Source organism: Gadus macrocephalus, chromosome 2 (assembly GCF_031168955.1).
Source record: "Gadus macrocephalus chromosome 2, ASM3116895v1".
In the NCBI taxonomy this organism is placed as follows: Eukaryota; Metazoa; Chordata; class Actinopteri; order Gadiformes; family Gadidae; genus Gadus; species Gadus macrocephalus.
The window spans coordinates 11,176,152-11,197,851 of record NC_082383.1 but is presented as its reverse complement, the minus strand read 5'-3'; the positions used below and the strand labels follow the sequence as shown (position 1 = coordinate 11,197,851).

The 21,700-nt window shown below is 45.9% G+C and overlaps 2 protein-coding genes across 6 annotated transcripts in view; one reads left to right on the top strand and one right to left on the bottom strand.

The window, feature by feature from the left end:
- LOC132449159 (trinucleotide repeat-containing gene 6C protein-like) overlaps positions 1-12,813 on the top strand; it is a 73,996-nt gene extending 61,183 nt beyond the window's left edge. For 4 of the 5 annotated variants that reach the window (XM_060040834.1, XM_060040816.1, XM_060040825.1 and 1 more), the window contains 14 exons: positions 587-670; positions 3,091-3,309; positions 4,180-4,380; positions 4,484-4,603; positions 4,938-5,021; positions 5,464-5,701; positions 6,579-6,746; positions 7,000-7,158; positions 8,050-8,199; positions 8,581-8,691; positions 10,148-10,387; positions 10,864-10,937; positions 11,393-11,532; positions 11,632-12,813. In XM_060040834.1, coding sequence (XP_059896817.1) covers positions 587-670; positions 3,091-3,309; positions 4,180-4,380; positions 4,484-4,603; positions 4,938-5,021; positions 5,464-5,701; positions 6,579-6,746; positions 7,000-7,158; positions 8,050-8,199; positions 8,581-8,691; positions 10,148-10,387; positions 10,864-10,937; positions 11,393-11,532; positions 11,632-12,040 — 2,397 coding nt within the window. In that variant the 3' untranslated portion in view covers positions 12,041-12,813. The remainder of the gene's footprint in view (positions 1-586; positions 671-3,090; positions 3,310-4,179; positions 4,381-4,483; positions 4,604-4,937; positions 5,022-5,463; positions 5,702-6,578; positions 6,747-6,999; positions 7,159-8,049; positions 8,200-8,580; positions 8,692-10,147; positions 10,388-10,863; positions 10,938-11,392; positions 11,533-11,631) is intronic. The other variant, XM_060040840.1, reaches the window with a different exon arrangement.
- Positions 12,814-16,625: 3,812 nt separating this feature from the next.
- LOC132449213 (uncharacterized) lies at positions 16,626-21,393 on the bottom strand. Its single transcript, XM_060040940.1, has 4 exons — positions 20,964-21,393; positions 20,258-20,635; positions 19,942-20,051; positions 16,626-19,544 (listed from the first exon to the last, which is right to left on the bottom strand). The coding sequence occupies exons 1-4, from the start codon at positions 21,013-21,015 to the stop codon at positions 19,323-19,325; spliced, it is 762 nt and encodes a 253-aa protein (XP_059896923.1). The 5' UTR covers positions 21,016-21,393; the 3' UTR covers positions 16,626-19,322.
- Between the last annotated feature and the right edge of the window lie 307 nt (positions 21,394-21,700).

Here is a 21,700-nt window from a genome sequence, read left to right as displayed (position 1 = left end):
CCATTAAGATTGTGTACATAGCAAACCATTTTTTATTCAATTTCCATCTGACTATCCCAATGCATCAATACAAACGACACAAATCAAGTCACCATATATAGGTTCTATGCCAGTACTCTCTTTGACATGAAACCATTGCAATATTAATCTACTGAGCAGAAACAGACTTTCACCCTTCACCACATCATATGTGCTATTAATAAATTAAGATGCATATTCTTTATCAAGCGATATCTACGTTTTTGTTGTAAATAAATCGCTGTAAAGGAGCTAGCTATCGCCGAATGAGGTAACAAAATGGCAATTGAGCCTATGGCCCAATAATGAAAGCCTTTTTATAGTATTTGCAGTATTGTGTTTGGTTGGTACAAACTGGGTGTAGGTTGTTACACTGTTTCTATGGGAAAAATATTCAAGATTGCCTTGAACCATTTTATTTCAGCCCCAAACCCCCAATCTGTGGCTGCTGCCACTTGCCAAGTCGCCATTGTAAATAAGAATTTGTTTTTAATGGCTTGCCTGTTTAAATGAAAATTTAATAAAAAAAATACCTGTATAACCTTATGTGTCTCACGCTGTCCTCCAGATGCAAGGGAAGATCCCCGGGAAACAGGAAGAGGCCTGGATGCTGAATCGCCTCATCAAGCAGCTGACCGAAATGGGCTTCCCTGTGAGTTCAACTCTGATCTTGCCGGTCTTGTTGACCATTAGGTTGATGCATGCAGCGTCCCAAATCCCCATATGGAAATCCCAGTACTTTGAGCGCCGTTCAGGTAATTTTTTCGGCAACCTGAGTTCCCCCGACAGCAACGCAAATGGGACTGGATGAGCTACCACTATTAGTGAAGTCTACAAAGACGAAAAAGTTCATAAACAAGATTGGGCCAATTCAGTCTGCTTTAAGTAATCAAACAGGGAAACTACCTTAAAAACATAACGTTTCCAAGATGTGGATTTATTAAAGAATGCATAACCACCAGTCATAATCCCACTCATCGGTGAACTGCCATAGGCTACAATATTTAACAGTCTGCAGCAGTCGATTACAACGTCCAACAGTGGGTTAAGCCTCTAGAACACTAGAGGCATTTCCACTGCCAAAAGTGGGCGTGATCCGGACTGAGCCGTATTGAGCCGTACTCGTCTCACATTACTCCTCCGTAGGGTGGCAAGTTCCAGCCACACACGCCGTCCATCGATTGGTCGACAGGAGCGTCACTTCCAAGCAACCGTGGGATAATAAGAAACAAACAATTTATTGACAAAGGCCAAAGCTTCGTATATTGAAGAAAATGTTGAGCAAAAGATAGATGTCCTTCTTGGATGTCCTACATTGTTGCTCTTTGTTCATTGTGTCGTGCTCTTCTTTTTCCTTGAACTCTGAATTTCATACATTGAATTTTGCAGCTGACTTTGGCATGTTGAATTTGTGTACGTTGAAAATACTTAAGTCAACTTTTTTTTCTTGTATTTTTCATGCTTTATTATAGAGTGAGATAGAGAGGAAGGTATGGGAGATAGAAGGGAAGACATGCAGCAAATGACCACGGGCAGGACTCGAACCCGGGGCGCTGCGTTTAGGACTGAGCCTATTATGGTACGCGCTCTACCCGGTGAAACACCGGGGCGCCCCTTAAGTCAACTATTTTAACTTTGAAAATTTGTTTTTGAATTTTTGAACATTGAAAAATAAAGGTGACAATGATTTGTTGAACATTTGAAGAGTTCAATTCAGAGGCAAAAAATACAGGCACGTTATTCTCATCTCATCTCATCTCATTTTCGTCCGCTTATCCGGGGTCGGGTCGCGGGGGGAGCAGCTCAAGCAGGGGGCCCCAGACTTCCCTTTCCCGTGCCACATTGACCAACTCTGACGGGGGGATCCCGAGGCGTTCCCAGGCCAGTGTTAAGATATAATCTCTCCACCTAGTCCTGGGTCTTCCCCGAGGTCTCCTCCCCACTGGACGTGCCTGAAACACCTCCCAAGGAAGGCGCCCAGTGGGCATCCTTCCCAGATGCCCGAACCACCTCAGCTGACTCCTTTCTAAGTAAAGGAGCAGCGGCTCTAATCCGAGTTCCTCACGGATGGCTGAGCTTCTCACCCTATCCCTAAGGGAGACGCCAGCCACCCTTCTGAGAAAACTCATCTCGGCCGCTTGTACCCGCGATCTCGTCCTTTCGGTCATCACCCAGCCCTCATGACCATAGGTGAGGAGGATAGGAACGAAGATCGACCGGTAGATCGAGAGCTTTGCTTTGCGGCTCAGCTCTCTTTTCGTTACAACGGTGCGGTAAAGCGAACGCAATACCGCCCCCGCTGCTCCGATTCTCCGGCCAATCTCACGCTCCATAGTACCCTCACTCACGAACAAGACCCCGAGGTACTTGAACTCCTTTACTTGGGCTAAGGACTAATTTCCTACCCGGAGTAAGCAATCCACCGGTTTCCTGCTAAGAGTCATGGCCTCAGATTTAGCGGTGCTGATCCTCATCCTTCACACTCGGCCGCCAGCCGATCCAGTGAGTGCTGAAGGTCACAGGCCGATGATCCAATGAGGACCACATCATCTGCAAAAAGCAGTGACGAGATCCTCAGACCACCGAACTGCAACCCCTCCCCACCACGACTACGCCTCGATATCCTGTCCATGTATATCACAAACAGGATTGGTGACAAGGCGAGACACGTTATTTCAATTCATAAATATTCTGTGCTTAAAATTCAATGGCTTTTTATTTTCAATATCCGATGAGACAGATTTACTTCCATATATTTTACGCTGGTAAAATAGTCACAGTCACAGTAGGCAGCACGCCGGTATGCTGCACCAACAAACATCCAAAATGTAACATCTCCCCCTTGTTACTGCCATTGTTAATGCAGCAGAGAAAGATATGCTTTAGACACCAGTACTTAACATGTGCCTAGTCACAGTACTCAGTCTTGCAGTGTGGCGCAGGAGATGTTTTGTGTACCCTTGAACAAAGCCCTATCTCATCTCTGAGATATTTGAATCCTGTCTGTTGTAATGAGATTGGTGGATTCAAACACAGAACTAAAGTGTGTGTGTGCGCGTGTGTCCCTGCCAGAGGGACCCAGCCGAGGAGGCCCTGAAGACCAACAACATGAACCTGGACCAGGCCATGAGTGTGCTGCTGGAGAAGAAGCTGGAGTTGGACAAGCGGGGCATGGGCGTGGCCGGCCATGACTACAGCAACGGCCTCATCAACAAGGCCCTGGGGGGCCCCCGGCCCCCGCTCCTCTCCAAAGACCCCCCCATGGACCGCCGCTCCCCCTTCATGGATAAGGTCCGACATCTTCTCTCTGTGCGTTTAGGGTTTCTTGGTGACTCACAGTGCCAAATATGGCCGTCTTATGCCCGCCTTTTTCCCAGCGTGGTCTGCGTGTTTATATTGGCCGAGCTAATATACCGGCTTGATTTCGCACCCCAATTTACCCCTCGCGAACCCTATACATATTGGGGATTTACGATTAGACGGCTTCGCACTTCAAGGGGCGGGGCTTGGGTAGAGGTGTTGCTGCATTGTCCCTACAACAGAGATAACGCAGCTTTATCAACATGAGTAGTTCTCACTGGAGAGACGGTGAAATTCGCGAGTTGCTGACCATCATGAGAGAGAAGGTGATGCAGTCGCATTTAACAAAGACGTTGAAGATGGTGTTATCTACGAGAAAGACGCAGAGGAACTTTCCTTATGAGGCTTTAAAAAACATGTGGTCAGCAATATACAGAATATGTTGGCGTTTTTGCACTTGTAAATAGTAGCCTACACTGAGATGTCATCCACTCATTTGTGAAAGTACTTCCAAGGTTATATTAAGCCTATTTGTAGCGATTCAGGGGTATATAAATAAATGCCAAACACATTTGACTTTGACCTGTTTAATGGTCAATTATGTGTAGTTTGGTTAAAATTATGTAGCATACACTCAACCATGTCTATCTCAACTATCGATAATATTTTTATTTATTATTGCATTTGCATCTCTATTGCTGCTTCTTTCTTGACATATTCACTGTCAATTTTTGGTAGTTTTATTAAAACATTATTCTTAATTATACTGTACTGTACCTGTAGGCACAGGACAGTGGCAAGAATTAAATCAAGTTTTAAATACATCTCATCTTATTGCATTTTTTTTTTATATTTCTGCAGGCTGGGATATTTGGGAGTGGTGGGCCAGCGCAAGGCCGCGCCCTTCATCATCACCATCATCAGCATCAGCAGCATCAACATCAGCATCAGCAGCATCAGCAGCATCAGCAGCAGGCCCCGCCCCCGCAGCCACCAGTGCCACCGCCCGGCTCCTCCCAGCCCGGTCTACGGGCTCAAGTGCCTCAGATACTCTCCCCTCAGGTAACGAGAGAGAGACACACACTGGACCAATACCTTAAATCACTTTAAATGAGCTCAATGTAAATTCAAGCTTTTTGGGCTTTTGCTCTGTCTCGCATTGCAGGTTCAAGCACAGCTCTTACAGTTTGCAGCAAAAAACATTGGTCTGAACCCTGCACTTTTAACCTCACCGATTAACCCTCAACACATGACCCTCCTCAACCAACTTTACCAGCTGCAACTGGTGGGTGACGTCCTGCGCCTTCCTCACTCCTCCCTGCTCATTAATGACTTACACATGAAACATGTCCAAAACCCAATTACTGTCAGGATTTCGTTTGATAAAAGCACTTGGTTATGTTGTTCATGTAACGTTATGTGATGAATGTGAATTATTATATCGAGCATAAAAGCGTCACTGTAGAGAACATAAATACAGTTTAAACACAAAGACCCAGATGTGTACCACATGTAGGGTTTCTAGCCAGGGTTCATTTGCAAGCCCTGTCCCTGGTTAGGCTACTGTTTACTATGAGTAGTAATAGTAATCCTCTCAACACGTGTGTTTTATGTCTCAGGCATACCAGCGTTTACAGATTCAGCAACAGATGTTGCAGGCGCAGCGCAACGTCTCTGGCCCCATCCGACAGCAAGAGCAGCAGGTGTGTGTGGGTTGTGGAAAGCCTTTCTCTTCATAACGCTCTTGTATTGAAGGCTGGACTGGAATGGTAATGGAGAGGGATGTGTCTTTTCAAACACTCACCCCGGTCCCCTCTCTCAACAATGAATGCAAACAACGCTTGATAAGCTGTGTCTGCATCCTCTGTGTGTTTACTCATTGCTAGGTAGGATGTGTATTGATGTTAGCACATTGCTAGGTTCTCACAGTATTGACGTTGGCTAAAGGCAAAGTTATCTTAGTATTGACGGGAGCATATTGCTTCTCTCAGTATGACACTAGCAAATGCCTAGGTATGATTGGTATTAACATTAGCTACGGGGTAAATCCTCTCAGTTTTTACATTTGTACATGGCGTTACGTTGCTACGTTACCACCTTATACGGCTAAACATCTCCATGGAAACTCCTCCTCCGTCCATCCAGGTTGCACGTACAATCACTAACATGCAGCAACAGATCCAGCAGCACCAGCGGCAGCTGGCCCAGGCCCTGCTGATGAAGCAGCAGCCGCCACCGCCCTCCTCCCACGCCGGCCTGCACCCAGGATCCGTCAAATCAGCCCTGGACTCCTTTCCAGGACATCCCCATGCTTCGGGCCTTCCAGACCTGCAGACCAAAGAGCCACAGTCTTCTCCCCACGCCTACAGCACCTACCCACACTGTGAGTAACATTGAGTCTCAAAAAGAGAAGCTATGGGCGAAAGCAAAGCATGTGACTGCAAGGTGTTGTTGCTAATTGGCACAATGCCTGATTGATGCCAGTTGGTGCCAATCGCCATTCAAGATACGATAAACTGACCTTAGATGAGTTTGTACATTCATGCAGCAAAGCGTGTTATTGATTCCGATGTAACAACATTACCTGGGACAGGCGCAGAGGTGGTAGTCAATGGTTTTGCATTCTGTTGATGGTTATGTTGTTGATGATAATATTAGGATGTTGTTAAACCCTGTAGCAGCCAATAACGCAATAACGGCCAATAACTTTATAACTTTCCAATAATGTAATAAAGTTGTTGAGCCAGTAACATAATAACATTTAGCCAATAATGTAATTACTTATTACGTTATTGACTGGTTATTACGTTATTTGCCTTGTATTAAAAAAATCCTTTGAAAATGTAATAACTGAGCCAATAATGTAACAACTTATATTTATTTTCAATTTCTGGAGAGAAACTGTCACACTTAGCCTTAATCTTGCAACACATATCTCAAATATCAGACATTCCAGATACCCCTCCACCCTCATACCCCCCTCCACAGGATGCCTTAAAGGAGCAAACCATCTATTTGGATTTCTACAGTATGTAACTCTTAGGGTTCCATCATAGTACTCCTTGTATCAAACTCCGTTATTGGCAAGTTATTACGTTATTTGCTGTATTACATTTAAATGATTACGTTATTGGCAGTTATTACGCTATTGGACGTTATTACGCTATTGGACGTTATTACGTTATTGGCCGTATTTAAGTTATTAGTTCCTACAAACCTTCATCCCCCCTCTTTTTCTGCCTCGGTGTCCGTGCCCTCAGCTGGGCTGAATCCCAACATGAATGTAAACCTCAACGAGGTGGGCGGGGGGCTGTCCATGAAGGAGCACTCCCAGCCCCAGTCCCGCCTATCCCAGTGGACGCACCCCAACTCCATGGACACACTCTCCGGGGGGTCCTCCCCCCTGGAGCACAACCTGGCCAAGCATGGTGAGGTCACACACCCGTTCTGGACCCATCACACGTTAGCGGATAATAAAAGACCAAGGCACAGCCTTTTCAATTAAAGCCCTGAGCTACAGACCACACATTGGAGATGTTGTCATTAAATGATATACTCTCCGTGCTTATGGAGTTTGATCTCATCAAAATATACATGTGTCACACACAACGTGAAGCGCAGAAGCCCAAGTGAGCGTTATTTGATTTTCGAATTTAAACATGTGTTGCTGTCCTGTGTTAGCCAACCTGGGGTCCTCGCGCAAGTCGCCCCAGATGGAGGACTCCTACAGCGCCTACAGCCTACACTCCGACTCCCCCTCCAGCCCCCCGGACCACTGGGGCTCGGGCAAGAGCAGCAACGACAAGATGGCCAACGGGACCAACATCACCTGGCCTCCAGGTCAGTCACTGGACCGGTTGTTTGCCTGTTGTTGGAATCATTTCGGGCCAGAGCTCAGTGTCTCCAAGCATTGGGGTTGACCCCAATTCTTTGATTAGAATTGGATGGAGTTTTAGTAACAAAAAAAAGTCAAGCCTTTGCCAGCATACTGCATCCTAGTGTTGTCATGATACTGACAGCACTTTTGGTTGTAAAAAGAAAAGGATCAGATTTTATTTAATATCTTGTGTGCGTTTGGTCTCTGTAGTATCGCTTGCATATGGGTTAAATGTGTCTTTTGACTTTCCTTGGTAATTTGCCTCAAAGCAAAAGTACTTCCAATCTGCACTCCTGCCGTTTTATTTCTCTACCAAAACCGGTCGCAAATGCACTTCACTTGACTTCAAGAGTGTTGGCTAACTTTTAGCGTACACTATCAAACACAGAGCCGAAATTATGCGAGAGACCGCACTGTGAGTGAGAGGAGACTATGGGCACTGTAGCACCGTGTGTGTGTGTCTGTACTTGTTCCTAGTAGTTCCTAGTCACCAAGTACTTGTTCCAAGTACTTAGTGTGGCGCATTACATTTATTTACATCACATTACAAACACTTTTGACCAAAGCACAATCAACAATGAAGATATTCCCCAAACAGTGAAAGAATCATTTAAGTGCATAAACGTTCGCAAATCAAGGAAAGCAACTGCTTTTAAGTGCTACAACATAAAACCAAGAGATAGTAACGCAAAGACATAATGGAACAAAAAAATGCATTGTGCGTGTCTTCGCTGGGACATTAATATTACATGCAGATGTTGATAGGGTTTAAGACAATGTCTGTAGAAGCAGATAAAAGGACGTATTTTCGTTATCAGCTGAACACTTAACCTCTTCACGGCGCTGTGCTCCAGAGTTCTGCCCCGGCGTGCCGTGGAAGGGCCTCCAGAGCATTGACCCCGAGACGGACCCCAACATGACCCCGGGTAGCGTCCCCAACGGGCCCACCGTCAACACCAACATCCAGGACGTGAACCGCTACCTACTGCGGGACCGGAGTGGAGGTGAGCACCACGGACAGGGAGCTCAGGGGAGCATAGGTTCAGATGGGACGGATCTATTGTAGATCCGCACTGATTCCCAGGCTCCACGTCATCCAGGTGGGCGTTCACCTGTGTTTTAGTTGATGTGTGTTTGTTCACATTTACATGTACACTTTTGTTTGGGGTCTTTTTTTTTTTATATCTTTCAACTTTAAACTTTCTCCACAATTTTGCCTCTTTGCAATGTATACGCCTTTCCTTTTCTGTTGATAAGCAAGCTCTCATCTGTTGGAAAGCTTCCGTTCCTTCACTTGGTTCCTTCGATCTTTTTTCATTTCCTTTATTTCTTTGTTTCTTCTGTCTTTCTACCTTTTTTCATTTTTTTTATTTGCATGGACTTAGGCTCCTCCCCCACCTCATCTCAGACCGAGGCTCTGACTCCCTCCACTGATTGGCCAGTCAGTTCCTACTCTAGCTCGTTCAGTCTGTCGTCCCCCGAGATGGACGACGCAGGTACAAAGCTCCCCCCTATCACCCCTTCAAGCCCATAGGCCCCAACCCCCCCCCCCCCCCCCCCCCCCCCACTACGGTGAACCATCCCCTGCAAACAGGCATCTCCTCCCCTCTTAACCCTCTGACCATTTCCCTCATATGACCAACTTGTCCAACCAAGGAAGAGAGTATGAACTCCCCCCCCCCCCCCCCCTGTGTTTATACCCTGTGTGGTTCTAGCTTCCATACAGATGTGTAAGGTGTTGACTTCCTCTCCTGGATGCAGCATGGAATGCTCCAGAGGGAAGTGGATGTTGTTTGTCTGTTTGTATTGTTTGTAGGTGGGCTGGTGTGTGGCTACTGTTGGGCATTGACTGAGCTCTAACATGTATCCCACCCTGTATGTGTGCCGTTGTCTCTCTCCCTATCTCTCTGTATCTTTGTCCATCTGTCTGTCGGTCGGTCTGTCTCTCTCTTGATCACTCACTTACTCACTGTAACTCTATCTGTCTCTCTCTCTCTCTCTCTCTCTCTCTCTCTCTCTCTCTCTCTCTCTCTCTCTCTCTCTCTCTCTCTCTCTCTCTCTCTCTCTCTCTCTCTCTCTCTCTCTCTCTCTCTCTCTCTCTCTCTCTCTTCCCCCCCCCCCTCTGTCTCTGAGTGTCTCTCTCATTTTGGCCTCAAGGAGAAGCCCTGTCGTGGTTGTTTGCCTTGTGACGAGTTTGCTCACACAAATACACACATCACATCCTCTTACAAACTGTGTTTTTGGGGAGGCAGAATTCGCAATCAGTGTGTTCAGACCTGGTGTAGATATATGCACACAGTGAGCAGCCACACTTAGTAGGCCCATGCCCATTTCCATAACCACTCACAACGGGAATTCTGCTTTACTAACCCTTAATCATGTCAAAAAATATTTATGAAAATAATACTTATTATTGATGTGGAAGTCTTTACATTACAATGTTGGCGACAGCATATTTGTATGAACGTCCATGGCAATATTTCCTGGAGTGGGATCAACAATTTGGGCTGCTGGATTATTGGAAAATCAGAATCTGATTATTGGAAAATCAGATTATTGGAAAATCAGAATTTTAATCGTGATTAAAATCAATATTTTAATCACGATTATTCAATCGATTATTTTTCAGCTTGAAAACATGATGCATTTCTCAGATTTCTCTCCAGAAAAAAACGTTGTAACTGAGAACTCTGAAATTTCCCCTTAAAAAAATACACAAAATGTTCAAATAGAACATTTTGACATCGGAAATAATGTAAATATTGGCATCCAGCTGTTCCGCATTTGTATAAAACAATGAATGAAAAAAAAAGAATACGTGGGATACAACAAATGCATCCCAACCGTTTGATGCATCTTGTTTGTCGGTCGCTTTGGTTGAAAAGCATGAAATGTGGTCATTGGTCGGTTGTCTCTCCCCGATGCCAACCCGCTACCTTCCCCTCCCTCCAGGTAAGCTGCCGGACATGAAGTCCACCTGGTCCCCGGGGGCCATCTCCAACAGGGAGGCCACAGGCTCGCTGTCCCACGAGCTGTGGAAGGTCCCCCATGGGCCCCGCAACTCTGCGGCCCCCTCGAGGCCCCCGCCCGGCCTCACCCACACAAAGCCCCCACCCTCTGCCCCATCGTCCTCCACCTGGGGGGGCAACTCCCTAGGACTGGGACAGTCCTGGAGCTCCTCCTACACCTCAGGTAACACAGCCTGTCGCACACCTCCCCGGTTCCCAGGGGCCATTTTGGATCTGTTTCCGAGTGATGAAACTGGCTTACCACACCCACACACAATCCACGCTCCACCTGTGATTCTCAAAGTAGGCCTTGTAAAGATATCTCAATATGGAATTATATTTTGGAAAAATTATAATAAAAACAATTTTTTTTATAAAAAAATAAAATAAATATCGATTCAAGTCATTTTTCAGTCCTAGTAAAATTAGGATATTTGTAACCATTTTCAATACCATTGTGTTTTCTTATAATATAAGATAAGCGAAGGGAATTAGGTTAATGGTAACCGTATGTGACAATAAATAAACCGCTATATCATCCAATCCAACCATCGCTAGCACTTGGCATCCTCCAATCTTAGTGTGAAAGAAACAAAGTGAAGCAGATCGTTTCTGGGTATTTCTGTTGACCCTGGATGTGGTTCTCTCGGTCTCTCTCAGCTGGTAACACCTGGAGCACAGACAGCTCCAGCAGAGGCAGCAGCTGGCTGGTGCTGAGGAACCTCACGCCACAGGTACTGGCCTTCCTTCATTAGGTCTGGACCCCTACCTCCATCACATAGCCTCATCCATTCATTAGGTCTGGACCCCTCCCTCCATCACATAGCCTCATCCATTCATTAGGTCTGGACCCCTACCTCCATCACATAGCCTCATCCATTCATTAGGTCTGGGCCCCTCCCTCCATCACATAGCCTCATCCATTCATTTTAAAGGGCTCCACCACATTACTAGTGATTGACTCTGGCCACCTTAAACCGGCTTACATTTTCAACATTCACATGCCGGGTTGACAGAGAGCTTCTGGCACGCTTATTCCACGTTTCCACGTTTCGCATTAAAGTATCCTTTTCTTGAGAAACCATAGCAGATTTACTGGATACATTATACTGGTTTCAATGCTACTTAATTGATTCATGCATCGTGTGTGTGTGTGTGTGTGTGTGTGTGTGTGCGCGTGTGCGCGTAGATCGACGGCTCCACCCTGCGCACGCTGTGCATGCAGCACGGCCCGCTGATCACCTTCCACCTGAACCTGACGCAGGGCAACGCCGTGGTGCGCTACAGCTCCCGGGACGAGGCTGCCAAGGCCCAGAAGTCCCTGCACATGTACGTCTCCGCCGGGGACCCCCGGGAAGCACCACCGCCACACCCTGAAGCACGGCCCCCCCCCACCGTGTGACCTCTGTTAACCCTTTGTGCTCCTAGGTGCGTCCTGGGAAACACCACCATCCTGGCGGAGTTCGCCGGGGAGGAGGAAGTGGCCCGCTTCTTCGCCCAGGGCCAGTCGCTAGGGGCGACCACCAGCTGGCAGGCCAACCCCTCCGGCAACGCCAACCAAGCGCGGATGGGCGGCGGCGGCCCCGCCCACCCCATCGGGCACCACGCGCCCCACTGGGGCCACCACAACAGCTGCAGCGGAGGTAACGGGGCCGGAGGCCTGGGCGGCGGGGGGAGCAAGGCGGGCGGCGGTGACATGCTGTGGGGGGGCGGGGGGCCCCAGTACTCCAGCCTGTGGGGGCCCCCCGGCGGCGGTGAGGACGGACAGGTCATGGGGAGCCCCACCCCTATCAACACTCTGCTGCCAGGGGACCTTCTGAGCGGGGAGTCCATGTAAGAGCACAGAGGTCCCCCTCGGGGAGGGGGGGGGGGGAGGCCCAAACACAACGAGAGAATCCAGATAGCAAATCAATGTGGAGATAATCAGTGTGGAATCCGTCAATCGGGAGCGAGCGGGGAAGACCAGGCTGTCCCCGGAGACCCTCCACCTCGTCTCTCTGTTGAGATCGCCGCTCCTTTTGATTTCAGTGTCGGAAATATATCAAGTGTAAAATGTTACGTTTTTTTGTGTGAATCTCAGAGGGTGGTTACTTTTCTCAGTGTTCACGCTCTCGAAAAGCAACAGGACAGCTAGTCTCAACCTGGGATAACTCTCTTTTTTGCAGTAGGGCAACTGTTTTCGGACAACTGTTCTCTTGACATTTGCGCCGTGTTTTAACCTAACATAAATGTCGATGATACGTGCTGCCATCTAGAAAACTTGACAACCGCCAGTCCGCCCAGCCTGCCCCAATCAGAACGGTTCTAGAGCTCGGCGCCACTCCGGACTATAAGTGGCGCTCTTCTCTCAGTACTATTTACTAGCCTTAACCTCTAATGACCCCCTCCTCCCAATGCCCTTTCTGACCCCACTCGGACCTCGGACCTCTCAAACCATGCTCAAACTATGTGTTTAAAGGGAAAGATGCAACCCTCTTCCCGCCTTGTTTGAAGCCATTTCTGTTTGGTTGGGTTGACTTTGACTTCCTTGGTGGAGAAGAAGAGGGGAAAAGGAAACGCAAACAAAGCAAAAACACTGCAATTGAAGTAAAGGTCAAATGTGTCAACTTATTTGTGCTCAGCGGTGGGTTAAGCTTTTTAAATGTAATCATTATCGCTGGCTGGTGTACGTACGCGCGGGTCAGCACCAATCAGCCTAACGAACCACTGCTCTCCTACTATAAACCAACTCTCCTACCCCGCCCGCCACCTACCTGGGATCCCCATACCCCCGACTCAGCTGACCAGTCGAGCTGAACCCCCAGGCGGCGAGCGACCGGGTGGGGGAAACGTCTGTTGCAGCAGGGGGCGCTCTCCTCCACCGTGTAAAGTGATCTGCAATACAAGCCACAGACTCTACCGTCCAAGTACCAACACACCCCGCAGAGAGAAAACACGCAAATGAAAACCCAGTTGGACGCATGTATATCGATGCATATCCGACAGGACGCTGGAGGATCCCAGAGTCTGCCGGAGAGCCTGACGGAGAGCCTGCCGGAGAGCCTAGGGTCCATGTCTAAATTGCTGGGTCCCACTTGGTGTTACTGTGCGAGGCGAAGAAGCTTGAGACCGATGCCTCCTCAAACGGTTCTGTTCGGTTGTGACACAACGGACATGGTCCACTTTCCTCCGCAAGCCGCCGGTCCTCACTAGTGACTATTGCGGTAAAGTGTGTGTGTGTGTGTGTGTGTGTGTGTGTGTGTGTGTGTGTGTGTGTCTGTGCGTGTGTGTCTGTGTGTGTGTGTGTGTGTGAGAAAATATGGATGTTTAGAATGGTGAAAAACAAATTTGAGGAAGTTGTTGTCTGTATTACCAAGACGACGAAAGAGCATTCATTTTATTTAGTTTTGTGTTGCCTGTGTTTTCTTGGTACCATGGTGTAATGAACTCTAAAGAGGTGTTTATCATAGCACTTAGCAACCTTTAATGCAAACAAATCAGTAGAGGTGAGAATGGACACTGGCAAACAAAAAACGACATAAAAAAAAGAAAGCGTTCTCATAAAAAGCAATCTGCTCAGTGACTTTTCTGTGTACTTATCGTTGAACCTTTACGAGGATGTGGAGAAAAAAAAATATTTCTTTGTGTATTTTCTTATTTTAGATTTAGTCCTTACCTCCCTCGATTCGGTGGGACCAGGAAGGATGTAGAAAGAGAAGAGAACCTGTAGCAAAGTTGGAATGAATACAACAAACACAAACAAAAGACCGGACTTGCATTCTGTGCGGAGCACTCCCGGGTCATCTTTAATTAGATCAGTGAACATCACGTTTCCTGACTTTAAAGTCTCCTTTAGCCTTTGTGTCCAGGATGCCGGAAGGGTCCCTTCCCACCAATCCTGCAAGGGGGAATGCTAGCCACCTGTGTGTGTGTGTGTGTGTGTGTGTGTGTGTGTGTGTGTGTGTGTGTGTGTGTGTGTGTGTGTGTGTGTGTGTGTGTGTGTGTGTGTGTGTGTGTGTGTGTGTGTCTCTGTCCTCCAGAAGGCCCCATGCCAGCGTGCTGCAATCACGTGGCTGCCGAGTGCCTGCCCGCTGGGGACCGCTGGCCTACCCGTATTAAAACTACTATCATACCACCTCTGCTACTACCACCTCTCATGCAAGAATCACTTTAGCCAGAGGTAGAGGATGTCCGACATTTCCTGGTTTCACATATGGTGTCGCGTTTTATTAACGATATATAGAGTTATCCGTTTAGAATTTCATCCACTTGTTTTGCCGTAGATAATGATGATTACTGCGTTGTTGCGCCTCTGACATCGAGGGCCGGTTGACAGGCAAGTGTTTGTGAGTGTGGTGCGTGTGTGTGTGTGTACGTGAAGCATTGATCTCATGTTCAGAGATTAGGCCTCGCCCCTTCTTGGGAATGGAAGGGAGAGAGGTAGTAATTCTGTGTGTGTGTGTGTGTGTGGGTTTGAAACAAGTTTCAGAAACAGTCAGCCAATCTACTCCCACCAGTCCTGCCACTGCTCCACCAACACTACCATGTATCAGGGTGTCACCGTGCCAATTCCTCCCCCACACACACACACACACACTGGTGCTGTTGTTATTATTATTATTATATGTCCTTTATAAAGAACTGTGGGAGCGCTCGGGACGGACTGCTGCCCTCTGTTTCTATGCAATAACCAGAAGGTTGAGGGCTTGACGGCCATCGTGATGTATACGGAACTCCACGGGGCCCCGACCGAGACCCACCGCTCACACTCCAGCCCCTCCCCAGCCTTCCTTGGCCGGCTGTAGTTTATGTGGAGGGAACCTCTCTTTTTTTTGAGCAACGACCACACCCCCTTCACTCCTAACCTTTTGGGGTTTTATGAGATGGGATTAGTGCTTAACGGAGAGGGAGGGGGGTGGACATGGGAACAACACTAAGCAGGGGCTTGACGCAGAAGCTGTATGCAATAACAACTTGTCTGCGGATACATCTCCTTCCATTTTTCCATACGTTACATCTGTGGTAGAATCATTCTGTTGATCCTACATCTTCCCCCCCTGTGTTGTTGTCGTTGGGCGTGGGTGGTGGGTGGGGGTTCTGCTCCAGCAGATGGCAAGGAAGGGGGAGGTTTGCTGGCCTGGCCGAGGACAGCCTCTTGGCGCCGGTCTTAATTAATAACAGGGCACCGAGACAGCTGGGAAAGCAGTGGTAGGTAAGAGTTAGGATGTTTTGGGTATGATTCCTAGTGTGGCTGTGGCTGTGTGAGTGTGGGCTGTTGACGCGCTGAAAGGGTCACAATTTGGTACATCTTTTTTAAGAAACCGAAAACATGAGATAAAAAAAAAGTTATTGCCATGATTTTGACAGACAAAAAAGCAACCTTATTCTTAAGTGTGCCTGCGCTGTACACTCTGCGTGTTCTCTTCATCTAGCTCGGCTCAAAGGGCCCTCTTCAGGGGCACCTCTATTCACAGCGTTCACTTCTGACCTCCGAACTATAGGGGGCGCCAGCTAACTTAACAGGGGTACACTTCCTTAAATCAGCAAGACCACATGGACGGACTTCATGTTTGGTACCATTTCGGGAACATGCCCTCTCTTCCAGTCGCGGGAGAAATTCAACCCAACAATCACTAATGCCTGTTCTTGTCTGGGGTTTTTTGTCTCTGGAATCCCTTTTTCTTCTCGCTTTCTTTCTCTCCCTCCCTCTTCTGACTGGTCTTGATCAGGGACTGGCGAGTATGCAAGGTGCTGTGTACCCCCCCGCCCCCCCCCGCCTCTCTCACCCATCCCAACGCTCTCCGTCTCTATGATCTACCTGTCAAGGACAATGAGTGTTGGAAGGAAGTGGTCTTTTTTTGTGTTGTTCTCGTGAACTTGGACTGAAATGCAACTGGAGTTCGATTGATAACCGTGCTTAGGAGAGACGCATACAAGATTTTTGCAATGACGAATAATTAAACATAAAAATGCGAAGGCCTGGCTCTTTTATGCACATGCTAGTTTGTACATGTCTACAATCAAGAGTCATTTAAGCAGTGTATTGTGTGTTCGGCTAGAACTGTCTTAGTCTGATTTAATATTTTCCAATGCCCCATCGGCTCCCAAAACCTTCTGGCCTGACTTCTCCCTAATGCTTTGTATCTTTTTCCCATTTCCCAGACATAAACATAAACATATCAGAATAATAAAAAAACAAAAACATTAACTAATACTTGAATCAAAAGAAGCGCCAATAATGTAATGTGAACACTTTTTAAAGTGATTTTTTTTCTTTTTGTCTCATTCATACGTCAAGAGATTTTTCTAACAGCATTGGTTCAGATAAAACAACCATTGAAATACAAGCATTGTTGGAAAAACAAAGATTTAATATTAAGGCAATTGGACATCTGATGTATTAAAGCAATTTGACATCTGATGTTGTTGTGTGTTTGCACAAGTTTGCTTGGTGTGTGTGTGTGTGTGTGTGTGTGTGTGTGTGTGTGTGTGTGTGTGTGTGTGTGTGTGTGTGTGTGTGTGTGTGTGTGTGTGTGTGTGTGTGTGTGTGAGAATATCAAGGGTTTTGAGCCTGTGAATTTGGCGGACATGGTTCCCACTGTGTATTTTTAATTTGAGTTATCCTAGGATTTTTTTTGAGCGCGTCTGTTCATTGTTTCATTTGTTTTGCTTGTTGAAAAGTATATTCCAATGTTGGTCGTCATTAGCCTATAGCGTTGCACGGAGTGGCTGACCCAGCCCCCTCCTTAGCCAATCGAACAACCCGATCCAAGTATGGGGGCCGGGGAGTAAACAGGCCGGGACACTTCACGTGTAAATGTTTACTCAAGGACAAAAAATGTAAGTGCGTTTGAAAAAAATATCTGTAATATGTTTATCTACCTTAGTGGCTTTCATCTTGGAATAATCCGAGATTAACCGGATTATATATATTGAGTATTGCACCATTTTCTTTCAGACTCTAAAAGAAAAAAAAAGAAACAGAAAAATCTTTTTTATAGATACACAGAAAATGCAACAAAAAAAAGTATTTTGCTGACCTGTGGCCATGGAATGATGTGGGAGGTTAGCACTGTTTTAGCTGCGATGCAAAGCATAGTCGCGGTTTGAAATGGAAGGACAAGACATCGGACTGAGTTGTGGAACCTTCCAGAGCTCTTCAGAGGGTGCCTAGTTTTATTTTTTTTAACTTTTATTTCTTTCTTGATTATTGGGGGTTGTTAGCTTTGTTTCAGTTTCTACGGAGGTTCAGTCCTCTAGCATTTTTAGTTTTCCTTCTCTCAAGGCCACCAAACCGTTTACACCAAACACTTTATTTCCTGGTGTTTTTTACAATAAAATGAAAAAAATTAATAAAGATTAAGCAAAATGATACTATGGGAACTTATAAAAAAATTGAAAAGGACAAATGCTTCCATTTATAAAGTACAACACAACGCTTTGCATTATGAAGACTTATTGTCTTTAGGAGCTCTGGGATAGAACAGTGTCGCCATGTTCTGTTTGACCTTGGGCTGCTTTGTTTTGTCAATGTTGATTTTTAAGGACTATCTGAAAGCCTGTAATTTAAATGTTGATATATGAATATATTTTGTTCCTTTTTATTTTATTAATTTTGAAAGAAGACATAATTGCTCACTATCTTGCACACACAAAAAAAGTGGATTTCGTCTCAGGAAGGCTGAGTTTCCAGAGTACTGACTCCACGCCATTTTAATGTAAGTTTTTACGAGTGAATATAACAATTTAAAAAAAGTTGATACGAAAAATACAAATTGTAAGCACTGAAAGTTATGGATTTCAGAGGAAAGAAGTTCTCTTTGTTTTCTAAATCCGTAGCAGTTACATATTAACCAAATAATGGACTTTAAATGAAAATGGAGTGCTTTATATATAAATCTATATATTAAAAATTGCTTTACATTTACAAAAAAAAAGTGGTCAATGATTTTGATTGTGAAAGAAAAAAGTGAATAACATGCAACATTGCTGTTTGAATCTTTATTGTATTTTATTATGAGGTCCCGACCTGACTGAATCAGGAACATTGTGCATTACTCTCTCTTTCTCGCTCTCTCTCTCTCTCTCTCTCTCTCTCTCTCTCTTATATTTATATATATATATATGGCGGGTATTAGACAATAGAAACATTTTAAACCATTTTTGTGAATGCTTTTGGTGGGTCTTACTTGCAGGATCGTTTTTTATTTGTAACCGACTGGTTTCAAAAGATCACAAATCTATGCACAAAGTTTTGGGGCGCTGATGAAGGTGTCGTTACCTACTTCTCTGTGACCCATGTATTTTTTGCTTTGTCTTGTGGGGTGGGGGGAGGGGTGTCCAATGTATTGTGTTATCCTAAAGTGGTGGGTGGCCTGCGGAGGTCTTTATCGATGCAGATGTTGGAGCCTGCACCACCACCACCTCCCTACTCCAACTTCCTCCCCCCACAACTATGTACCGCTACATCACCATGCTGTGTATTTCTTAAAAAAAAACACCAATGAGCATCTTAGTCTAGAGCACTGTGGGATTCGAACCCATCAGGGGTGTATCTTGGTTCAATTGTGTTTTTTCCTTCTGTCCCTTGGTCCCTTTTATTCAGTTAAAAGTATTTTGGTTGGGGGGGGGGGGGTTAGGGCTGTGTTGCATTGTTTTTCATGTTTATGAAATGCTAAGGAAAGATGTCTGTACTGAGATTAAATGAAAGTTCAGTGGCTTGTAATGTTTTATTTTACTCTCTGTATATCTTTCTCCTCATAGAATGTGATTGTTAAATGACATGCACCGGAAAAAAAATGAAACAATGGTTTTAATAATCAATGGCGCTTCTTTCAAATATTAATAAAACTGCAGTTTTTTACTTGGCTGTTAAAGATGAACTTGTCATCCGTCTGATTTCAATCAAAGCTTTGCAGGCGTAGCACGTGTCTGTGAAATATCTGTACCTTTCATCATGGGCCCCAAGCTATTGTTAATACATGGAAGCTCTTGTAGGATCTACTTCCTCCATCCTCCTTCCTGTTGTTGGTTCGCTATCACCCTCTTGGAGACTCCTATTTAGCCTTTCAGGCAGGAAGAAAGATGGCAGAGCAGCCTAAGCTTAAAGAGCATGGATGTATAAAAGTAAGTTAGGAGGTTCAGAGCATTAGAGGGGCTGTGATCTGCCGGGGACAGGCGTAGTAGTTGTCCTCCGCCTGCCTGACGCCGAGGTTGGAGTACACAGGGAAGGCTGTCTCCATGTGTGAGGTGCTCATGGTGATATTCTGGGGGCTTCCTGCACCCCGCCTCTCACTCTTGCTGTTCATTTCCTCGTAGATCGGATGAGGCGGCTGTGGTTTCTGACGACACCTCGCCCTCATCTGTGAAAGCAAACAGACTTCACAGCCGGAAACTTTTGGTTTTGACGTTTCTAACAGCACCGCATTATTGTCTAATGAAAGACTATATATGTACTCATTTTGCAACTGGCAAAACTTAAACCATGTGTAGCCATAACATATACGTTAGAGAATGTTATAATAGGATATCATGCGTATCTTATGATAAGACTCTTTACCTTTACTCTTTTCTCTTTAAGGTCTCCTTTAACACTGCAATAACACTTATTACATGCTTATTAACCAAAACGACCTTCTGAACATGTTACAATTTTAAACAACATAGACATGAATCCACCACAGGCATCAATCAAAAGGAAGTCAGTGGTTTCCTCTAGCATTGCCATGGTTGCAGTCGGTTATGAGTCTGGTCACTCACCCATCTCTTTCTCGCTAGCCAGGTAGACATCAGCAGCAGAAGTACTGTAGCAGCAAAGATGCTGTAGAGCAGGGATGTGTACTTACTAGAGCACTGGTGGCACTGCCTATCTGCATGATGACAACACATATATATCAAAAAATAACGGCATTAGAAATAGGCGTACATACTGTACTTTCAATAAATTAACACAAAATTAATTAAACTGGGTGGCCAAATACAAAACGTGTGTGTGTGTGTGTTTTAGGTGTATATCCGTGTGTGTGTGTGCGTACGTGTTTTCCTGACGTTTGTGTGTGTGTTGACGACCACTCACCAGTCCCCTCCACCAACAGAAGCACCTGTGGACAGGTGAGGAGGCTGCGGTCCGAGCCGTTGGCCGTGGAGCTGCTTGTGAGCTCCAGGTTGTACAGCCCCGTGTCCGAGGGCTGCAGGTCGGTCAGGGTAAGGTTGACCCACCACGCGCCCAACCCCCCAGACGCCACGACCAGACGTCCCCAGAGCCGGAGGTCTAGTTTGAGGCTGGGGCTGGAGTCCGCCCACACCGATAGCAAGGTGGTTTGCTGACCCGGGACGCCAGGGCACAGGCGGGACAGGTTGAAGCCTTTCAGAGAGCTAGCGGGCCCCTCAGGGGGACAGGAGAAGTCTGTTGATTGCCCCTCTGTCCTGTGGATGAACAGCACCTCTGCAAAGACTGGGGCAGACGGGGAGGCGGAAGACAATTTGGACTTTACATCCAACAGAGCGATGCCAAGATATCGGTCCAAGGTCGATAGGAAAAAATTGTCCTTTGACTTAAACCTTTTCCTGCTCTTCTACTTTAAAAAAAAATAAATCAATTCCAAAAATAAGTTAAATAATTATGGCGGTGAACATGCAACATTGATGATTTAATGTTACTCTTTTACATTACCTTTTTTTTTTTTCGGCACGTTTATCAAAATAAAAAGTGTGGCTCTTTATGATCAATAAGAAAACCATGTGGATTAGCCTGTTTAAAAATAAGAAATGTGCATTCTTACCAACAGCTGTCTTCATGAAAAAATATATCAGACACACAGACCATTTCTTCATGGTGGCCGAAGTTAAAGTTGGTGCATAAAGCTGACTAAATATCCCTTCTAGCTACACTGTTGTCTCTGTTATGCTGCATAATACTGCAGTACTGATGGTTGGTTGCTCTACGTCTGTTCTTCTCTATCTCGAGACAGGATGAATGTTCCAAGCCCATTGGCCCCCCAGGTGGAGAGGAAGCGTGAGTGAACTAAAGAACCGTCTTACACGGTTATAGGGAGGGAGACAGAGGCTGAGGCCGACCTCTGAGTGCGTGGCTGGCTGGCTGTGGTTAACAGTTAAAATGCCTGTTATGAATGTTTTTTTGCAACAGTTCAGATACCAGAAAGCCATTAGCTCTGGTGAAGCTATCCTAAAGCTCTTTATCCCACTAAACAGTGGGACGTCGGATAAACGTGCAGAGCATGTCTATATTTTGTCCTTCGGTCCATGACCAATTCTTGACATGTATTTGACGTCCAAACTAGGTCTACTATTTGGATGTCAAACCATGACCCAACTTGGACGTCATATTGATGTTCAACATTTCACCTTTGAACTGGGTACATTTTTGGACGTCATTTGGACGCCTATGACAGGTGCAGGAAATGTATACATGATCCCACTGTGCAATCCGTTGTCGGAGTGACGTCTTTTCTGTGTCATTATTGGTCGTCAAATTTCGGTCCACAAAAGGGTATTTTTT

Bases quoted from the DNA above. Each gene is read 5' to 3' on its own strand.
- LOC132449213 (XM_060040940.1), bottom strand. From the start codon at position 21,015: ATGAAGAAATGGTCTGTGTGTCTGATATATTTTTTCATGAAGACAGCT. The intron at 20,052-20,257 runs GTGAGTGGTCGT...GTCATCATGCAG, and splicing joins TCTGTTGGTGGAGGGGACTG to ATAGGCAGTGCCACCAGTGC. The intron at 19,545-19,941 runs GTGAGTGACCAG...TTGCTTTCACAG, and splicing joins GGCTAGCGAGAAAGAGATGG to ATGAGGGCGAGGTGTCGTCA.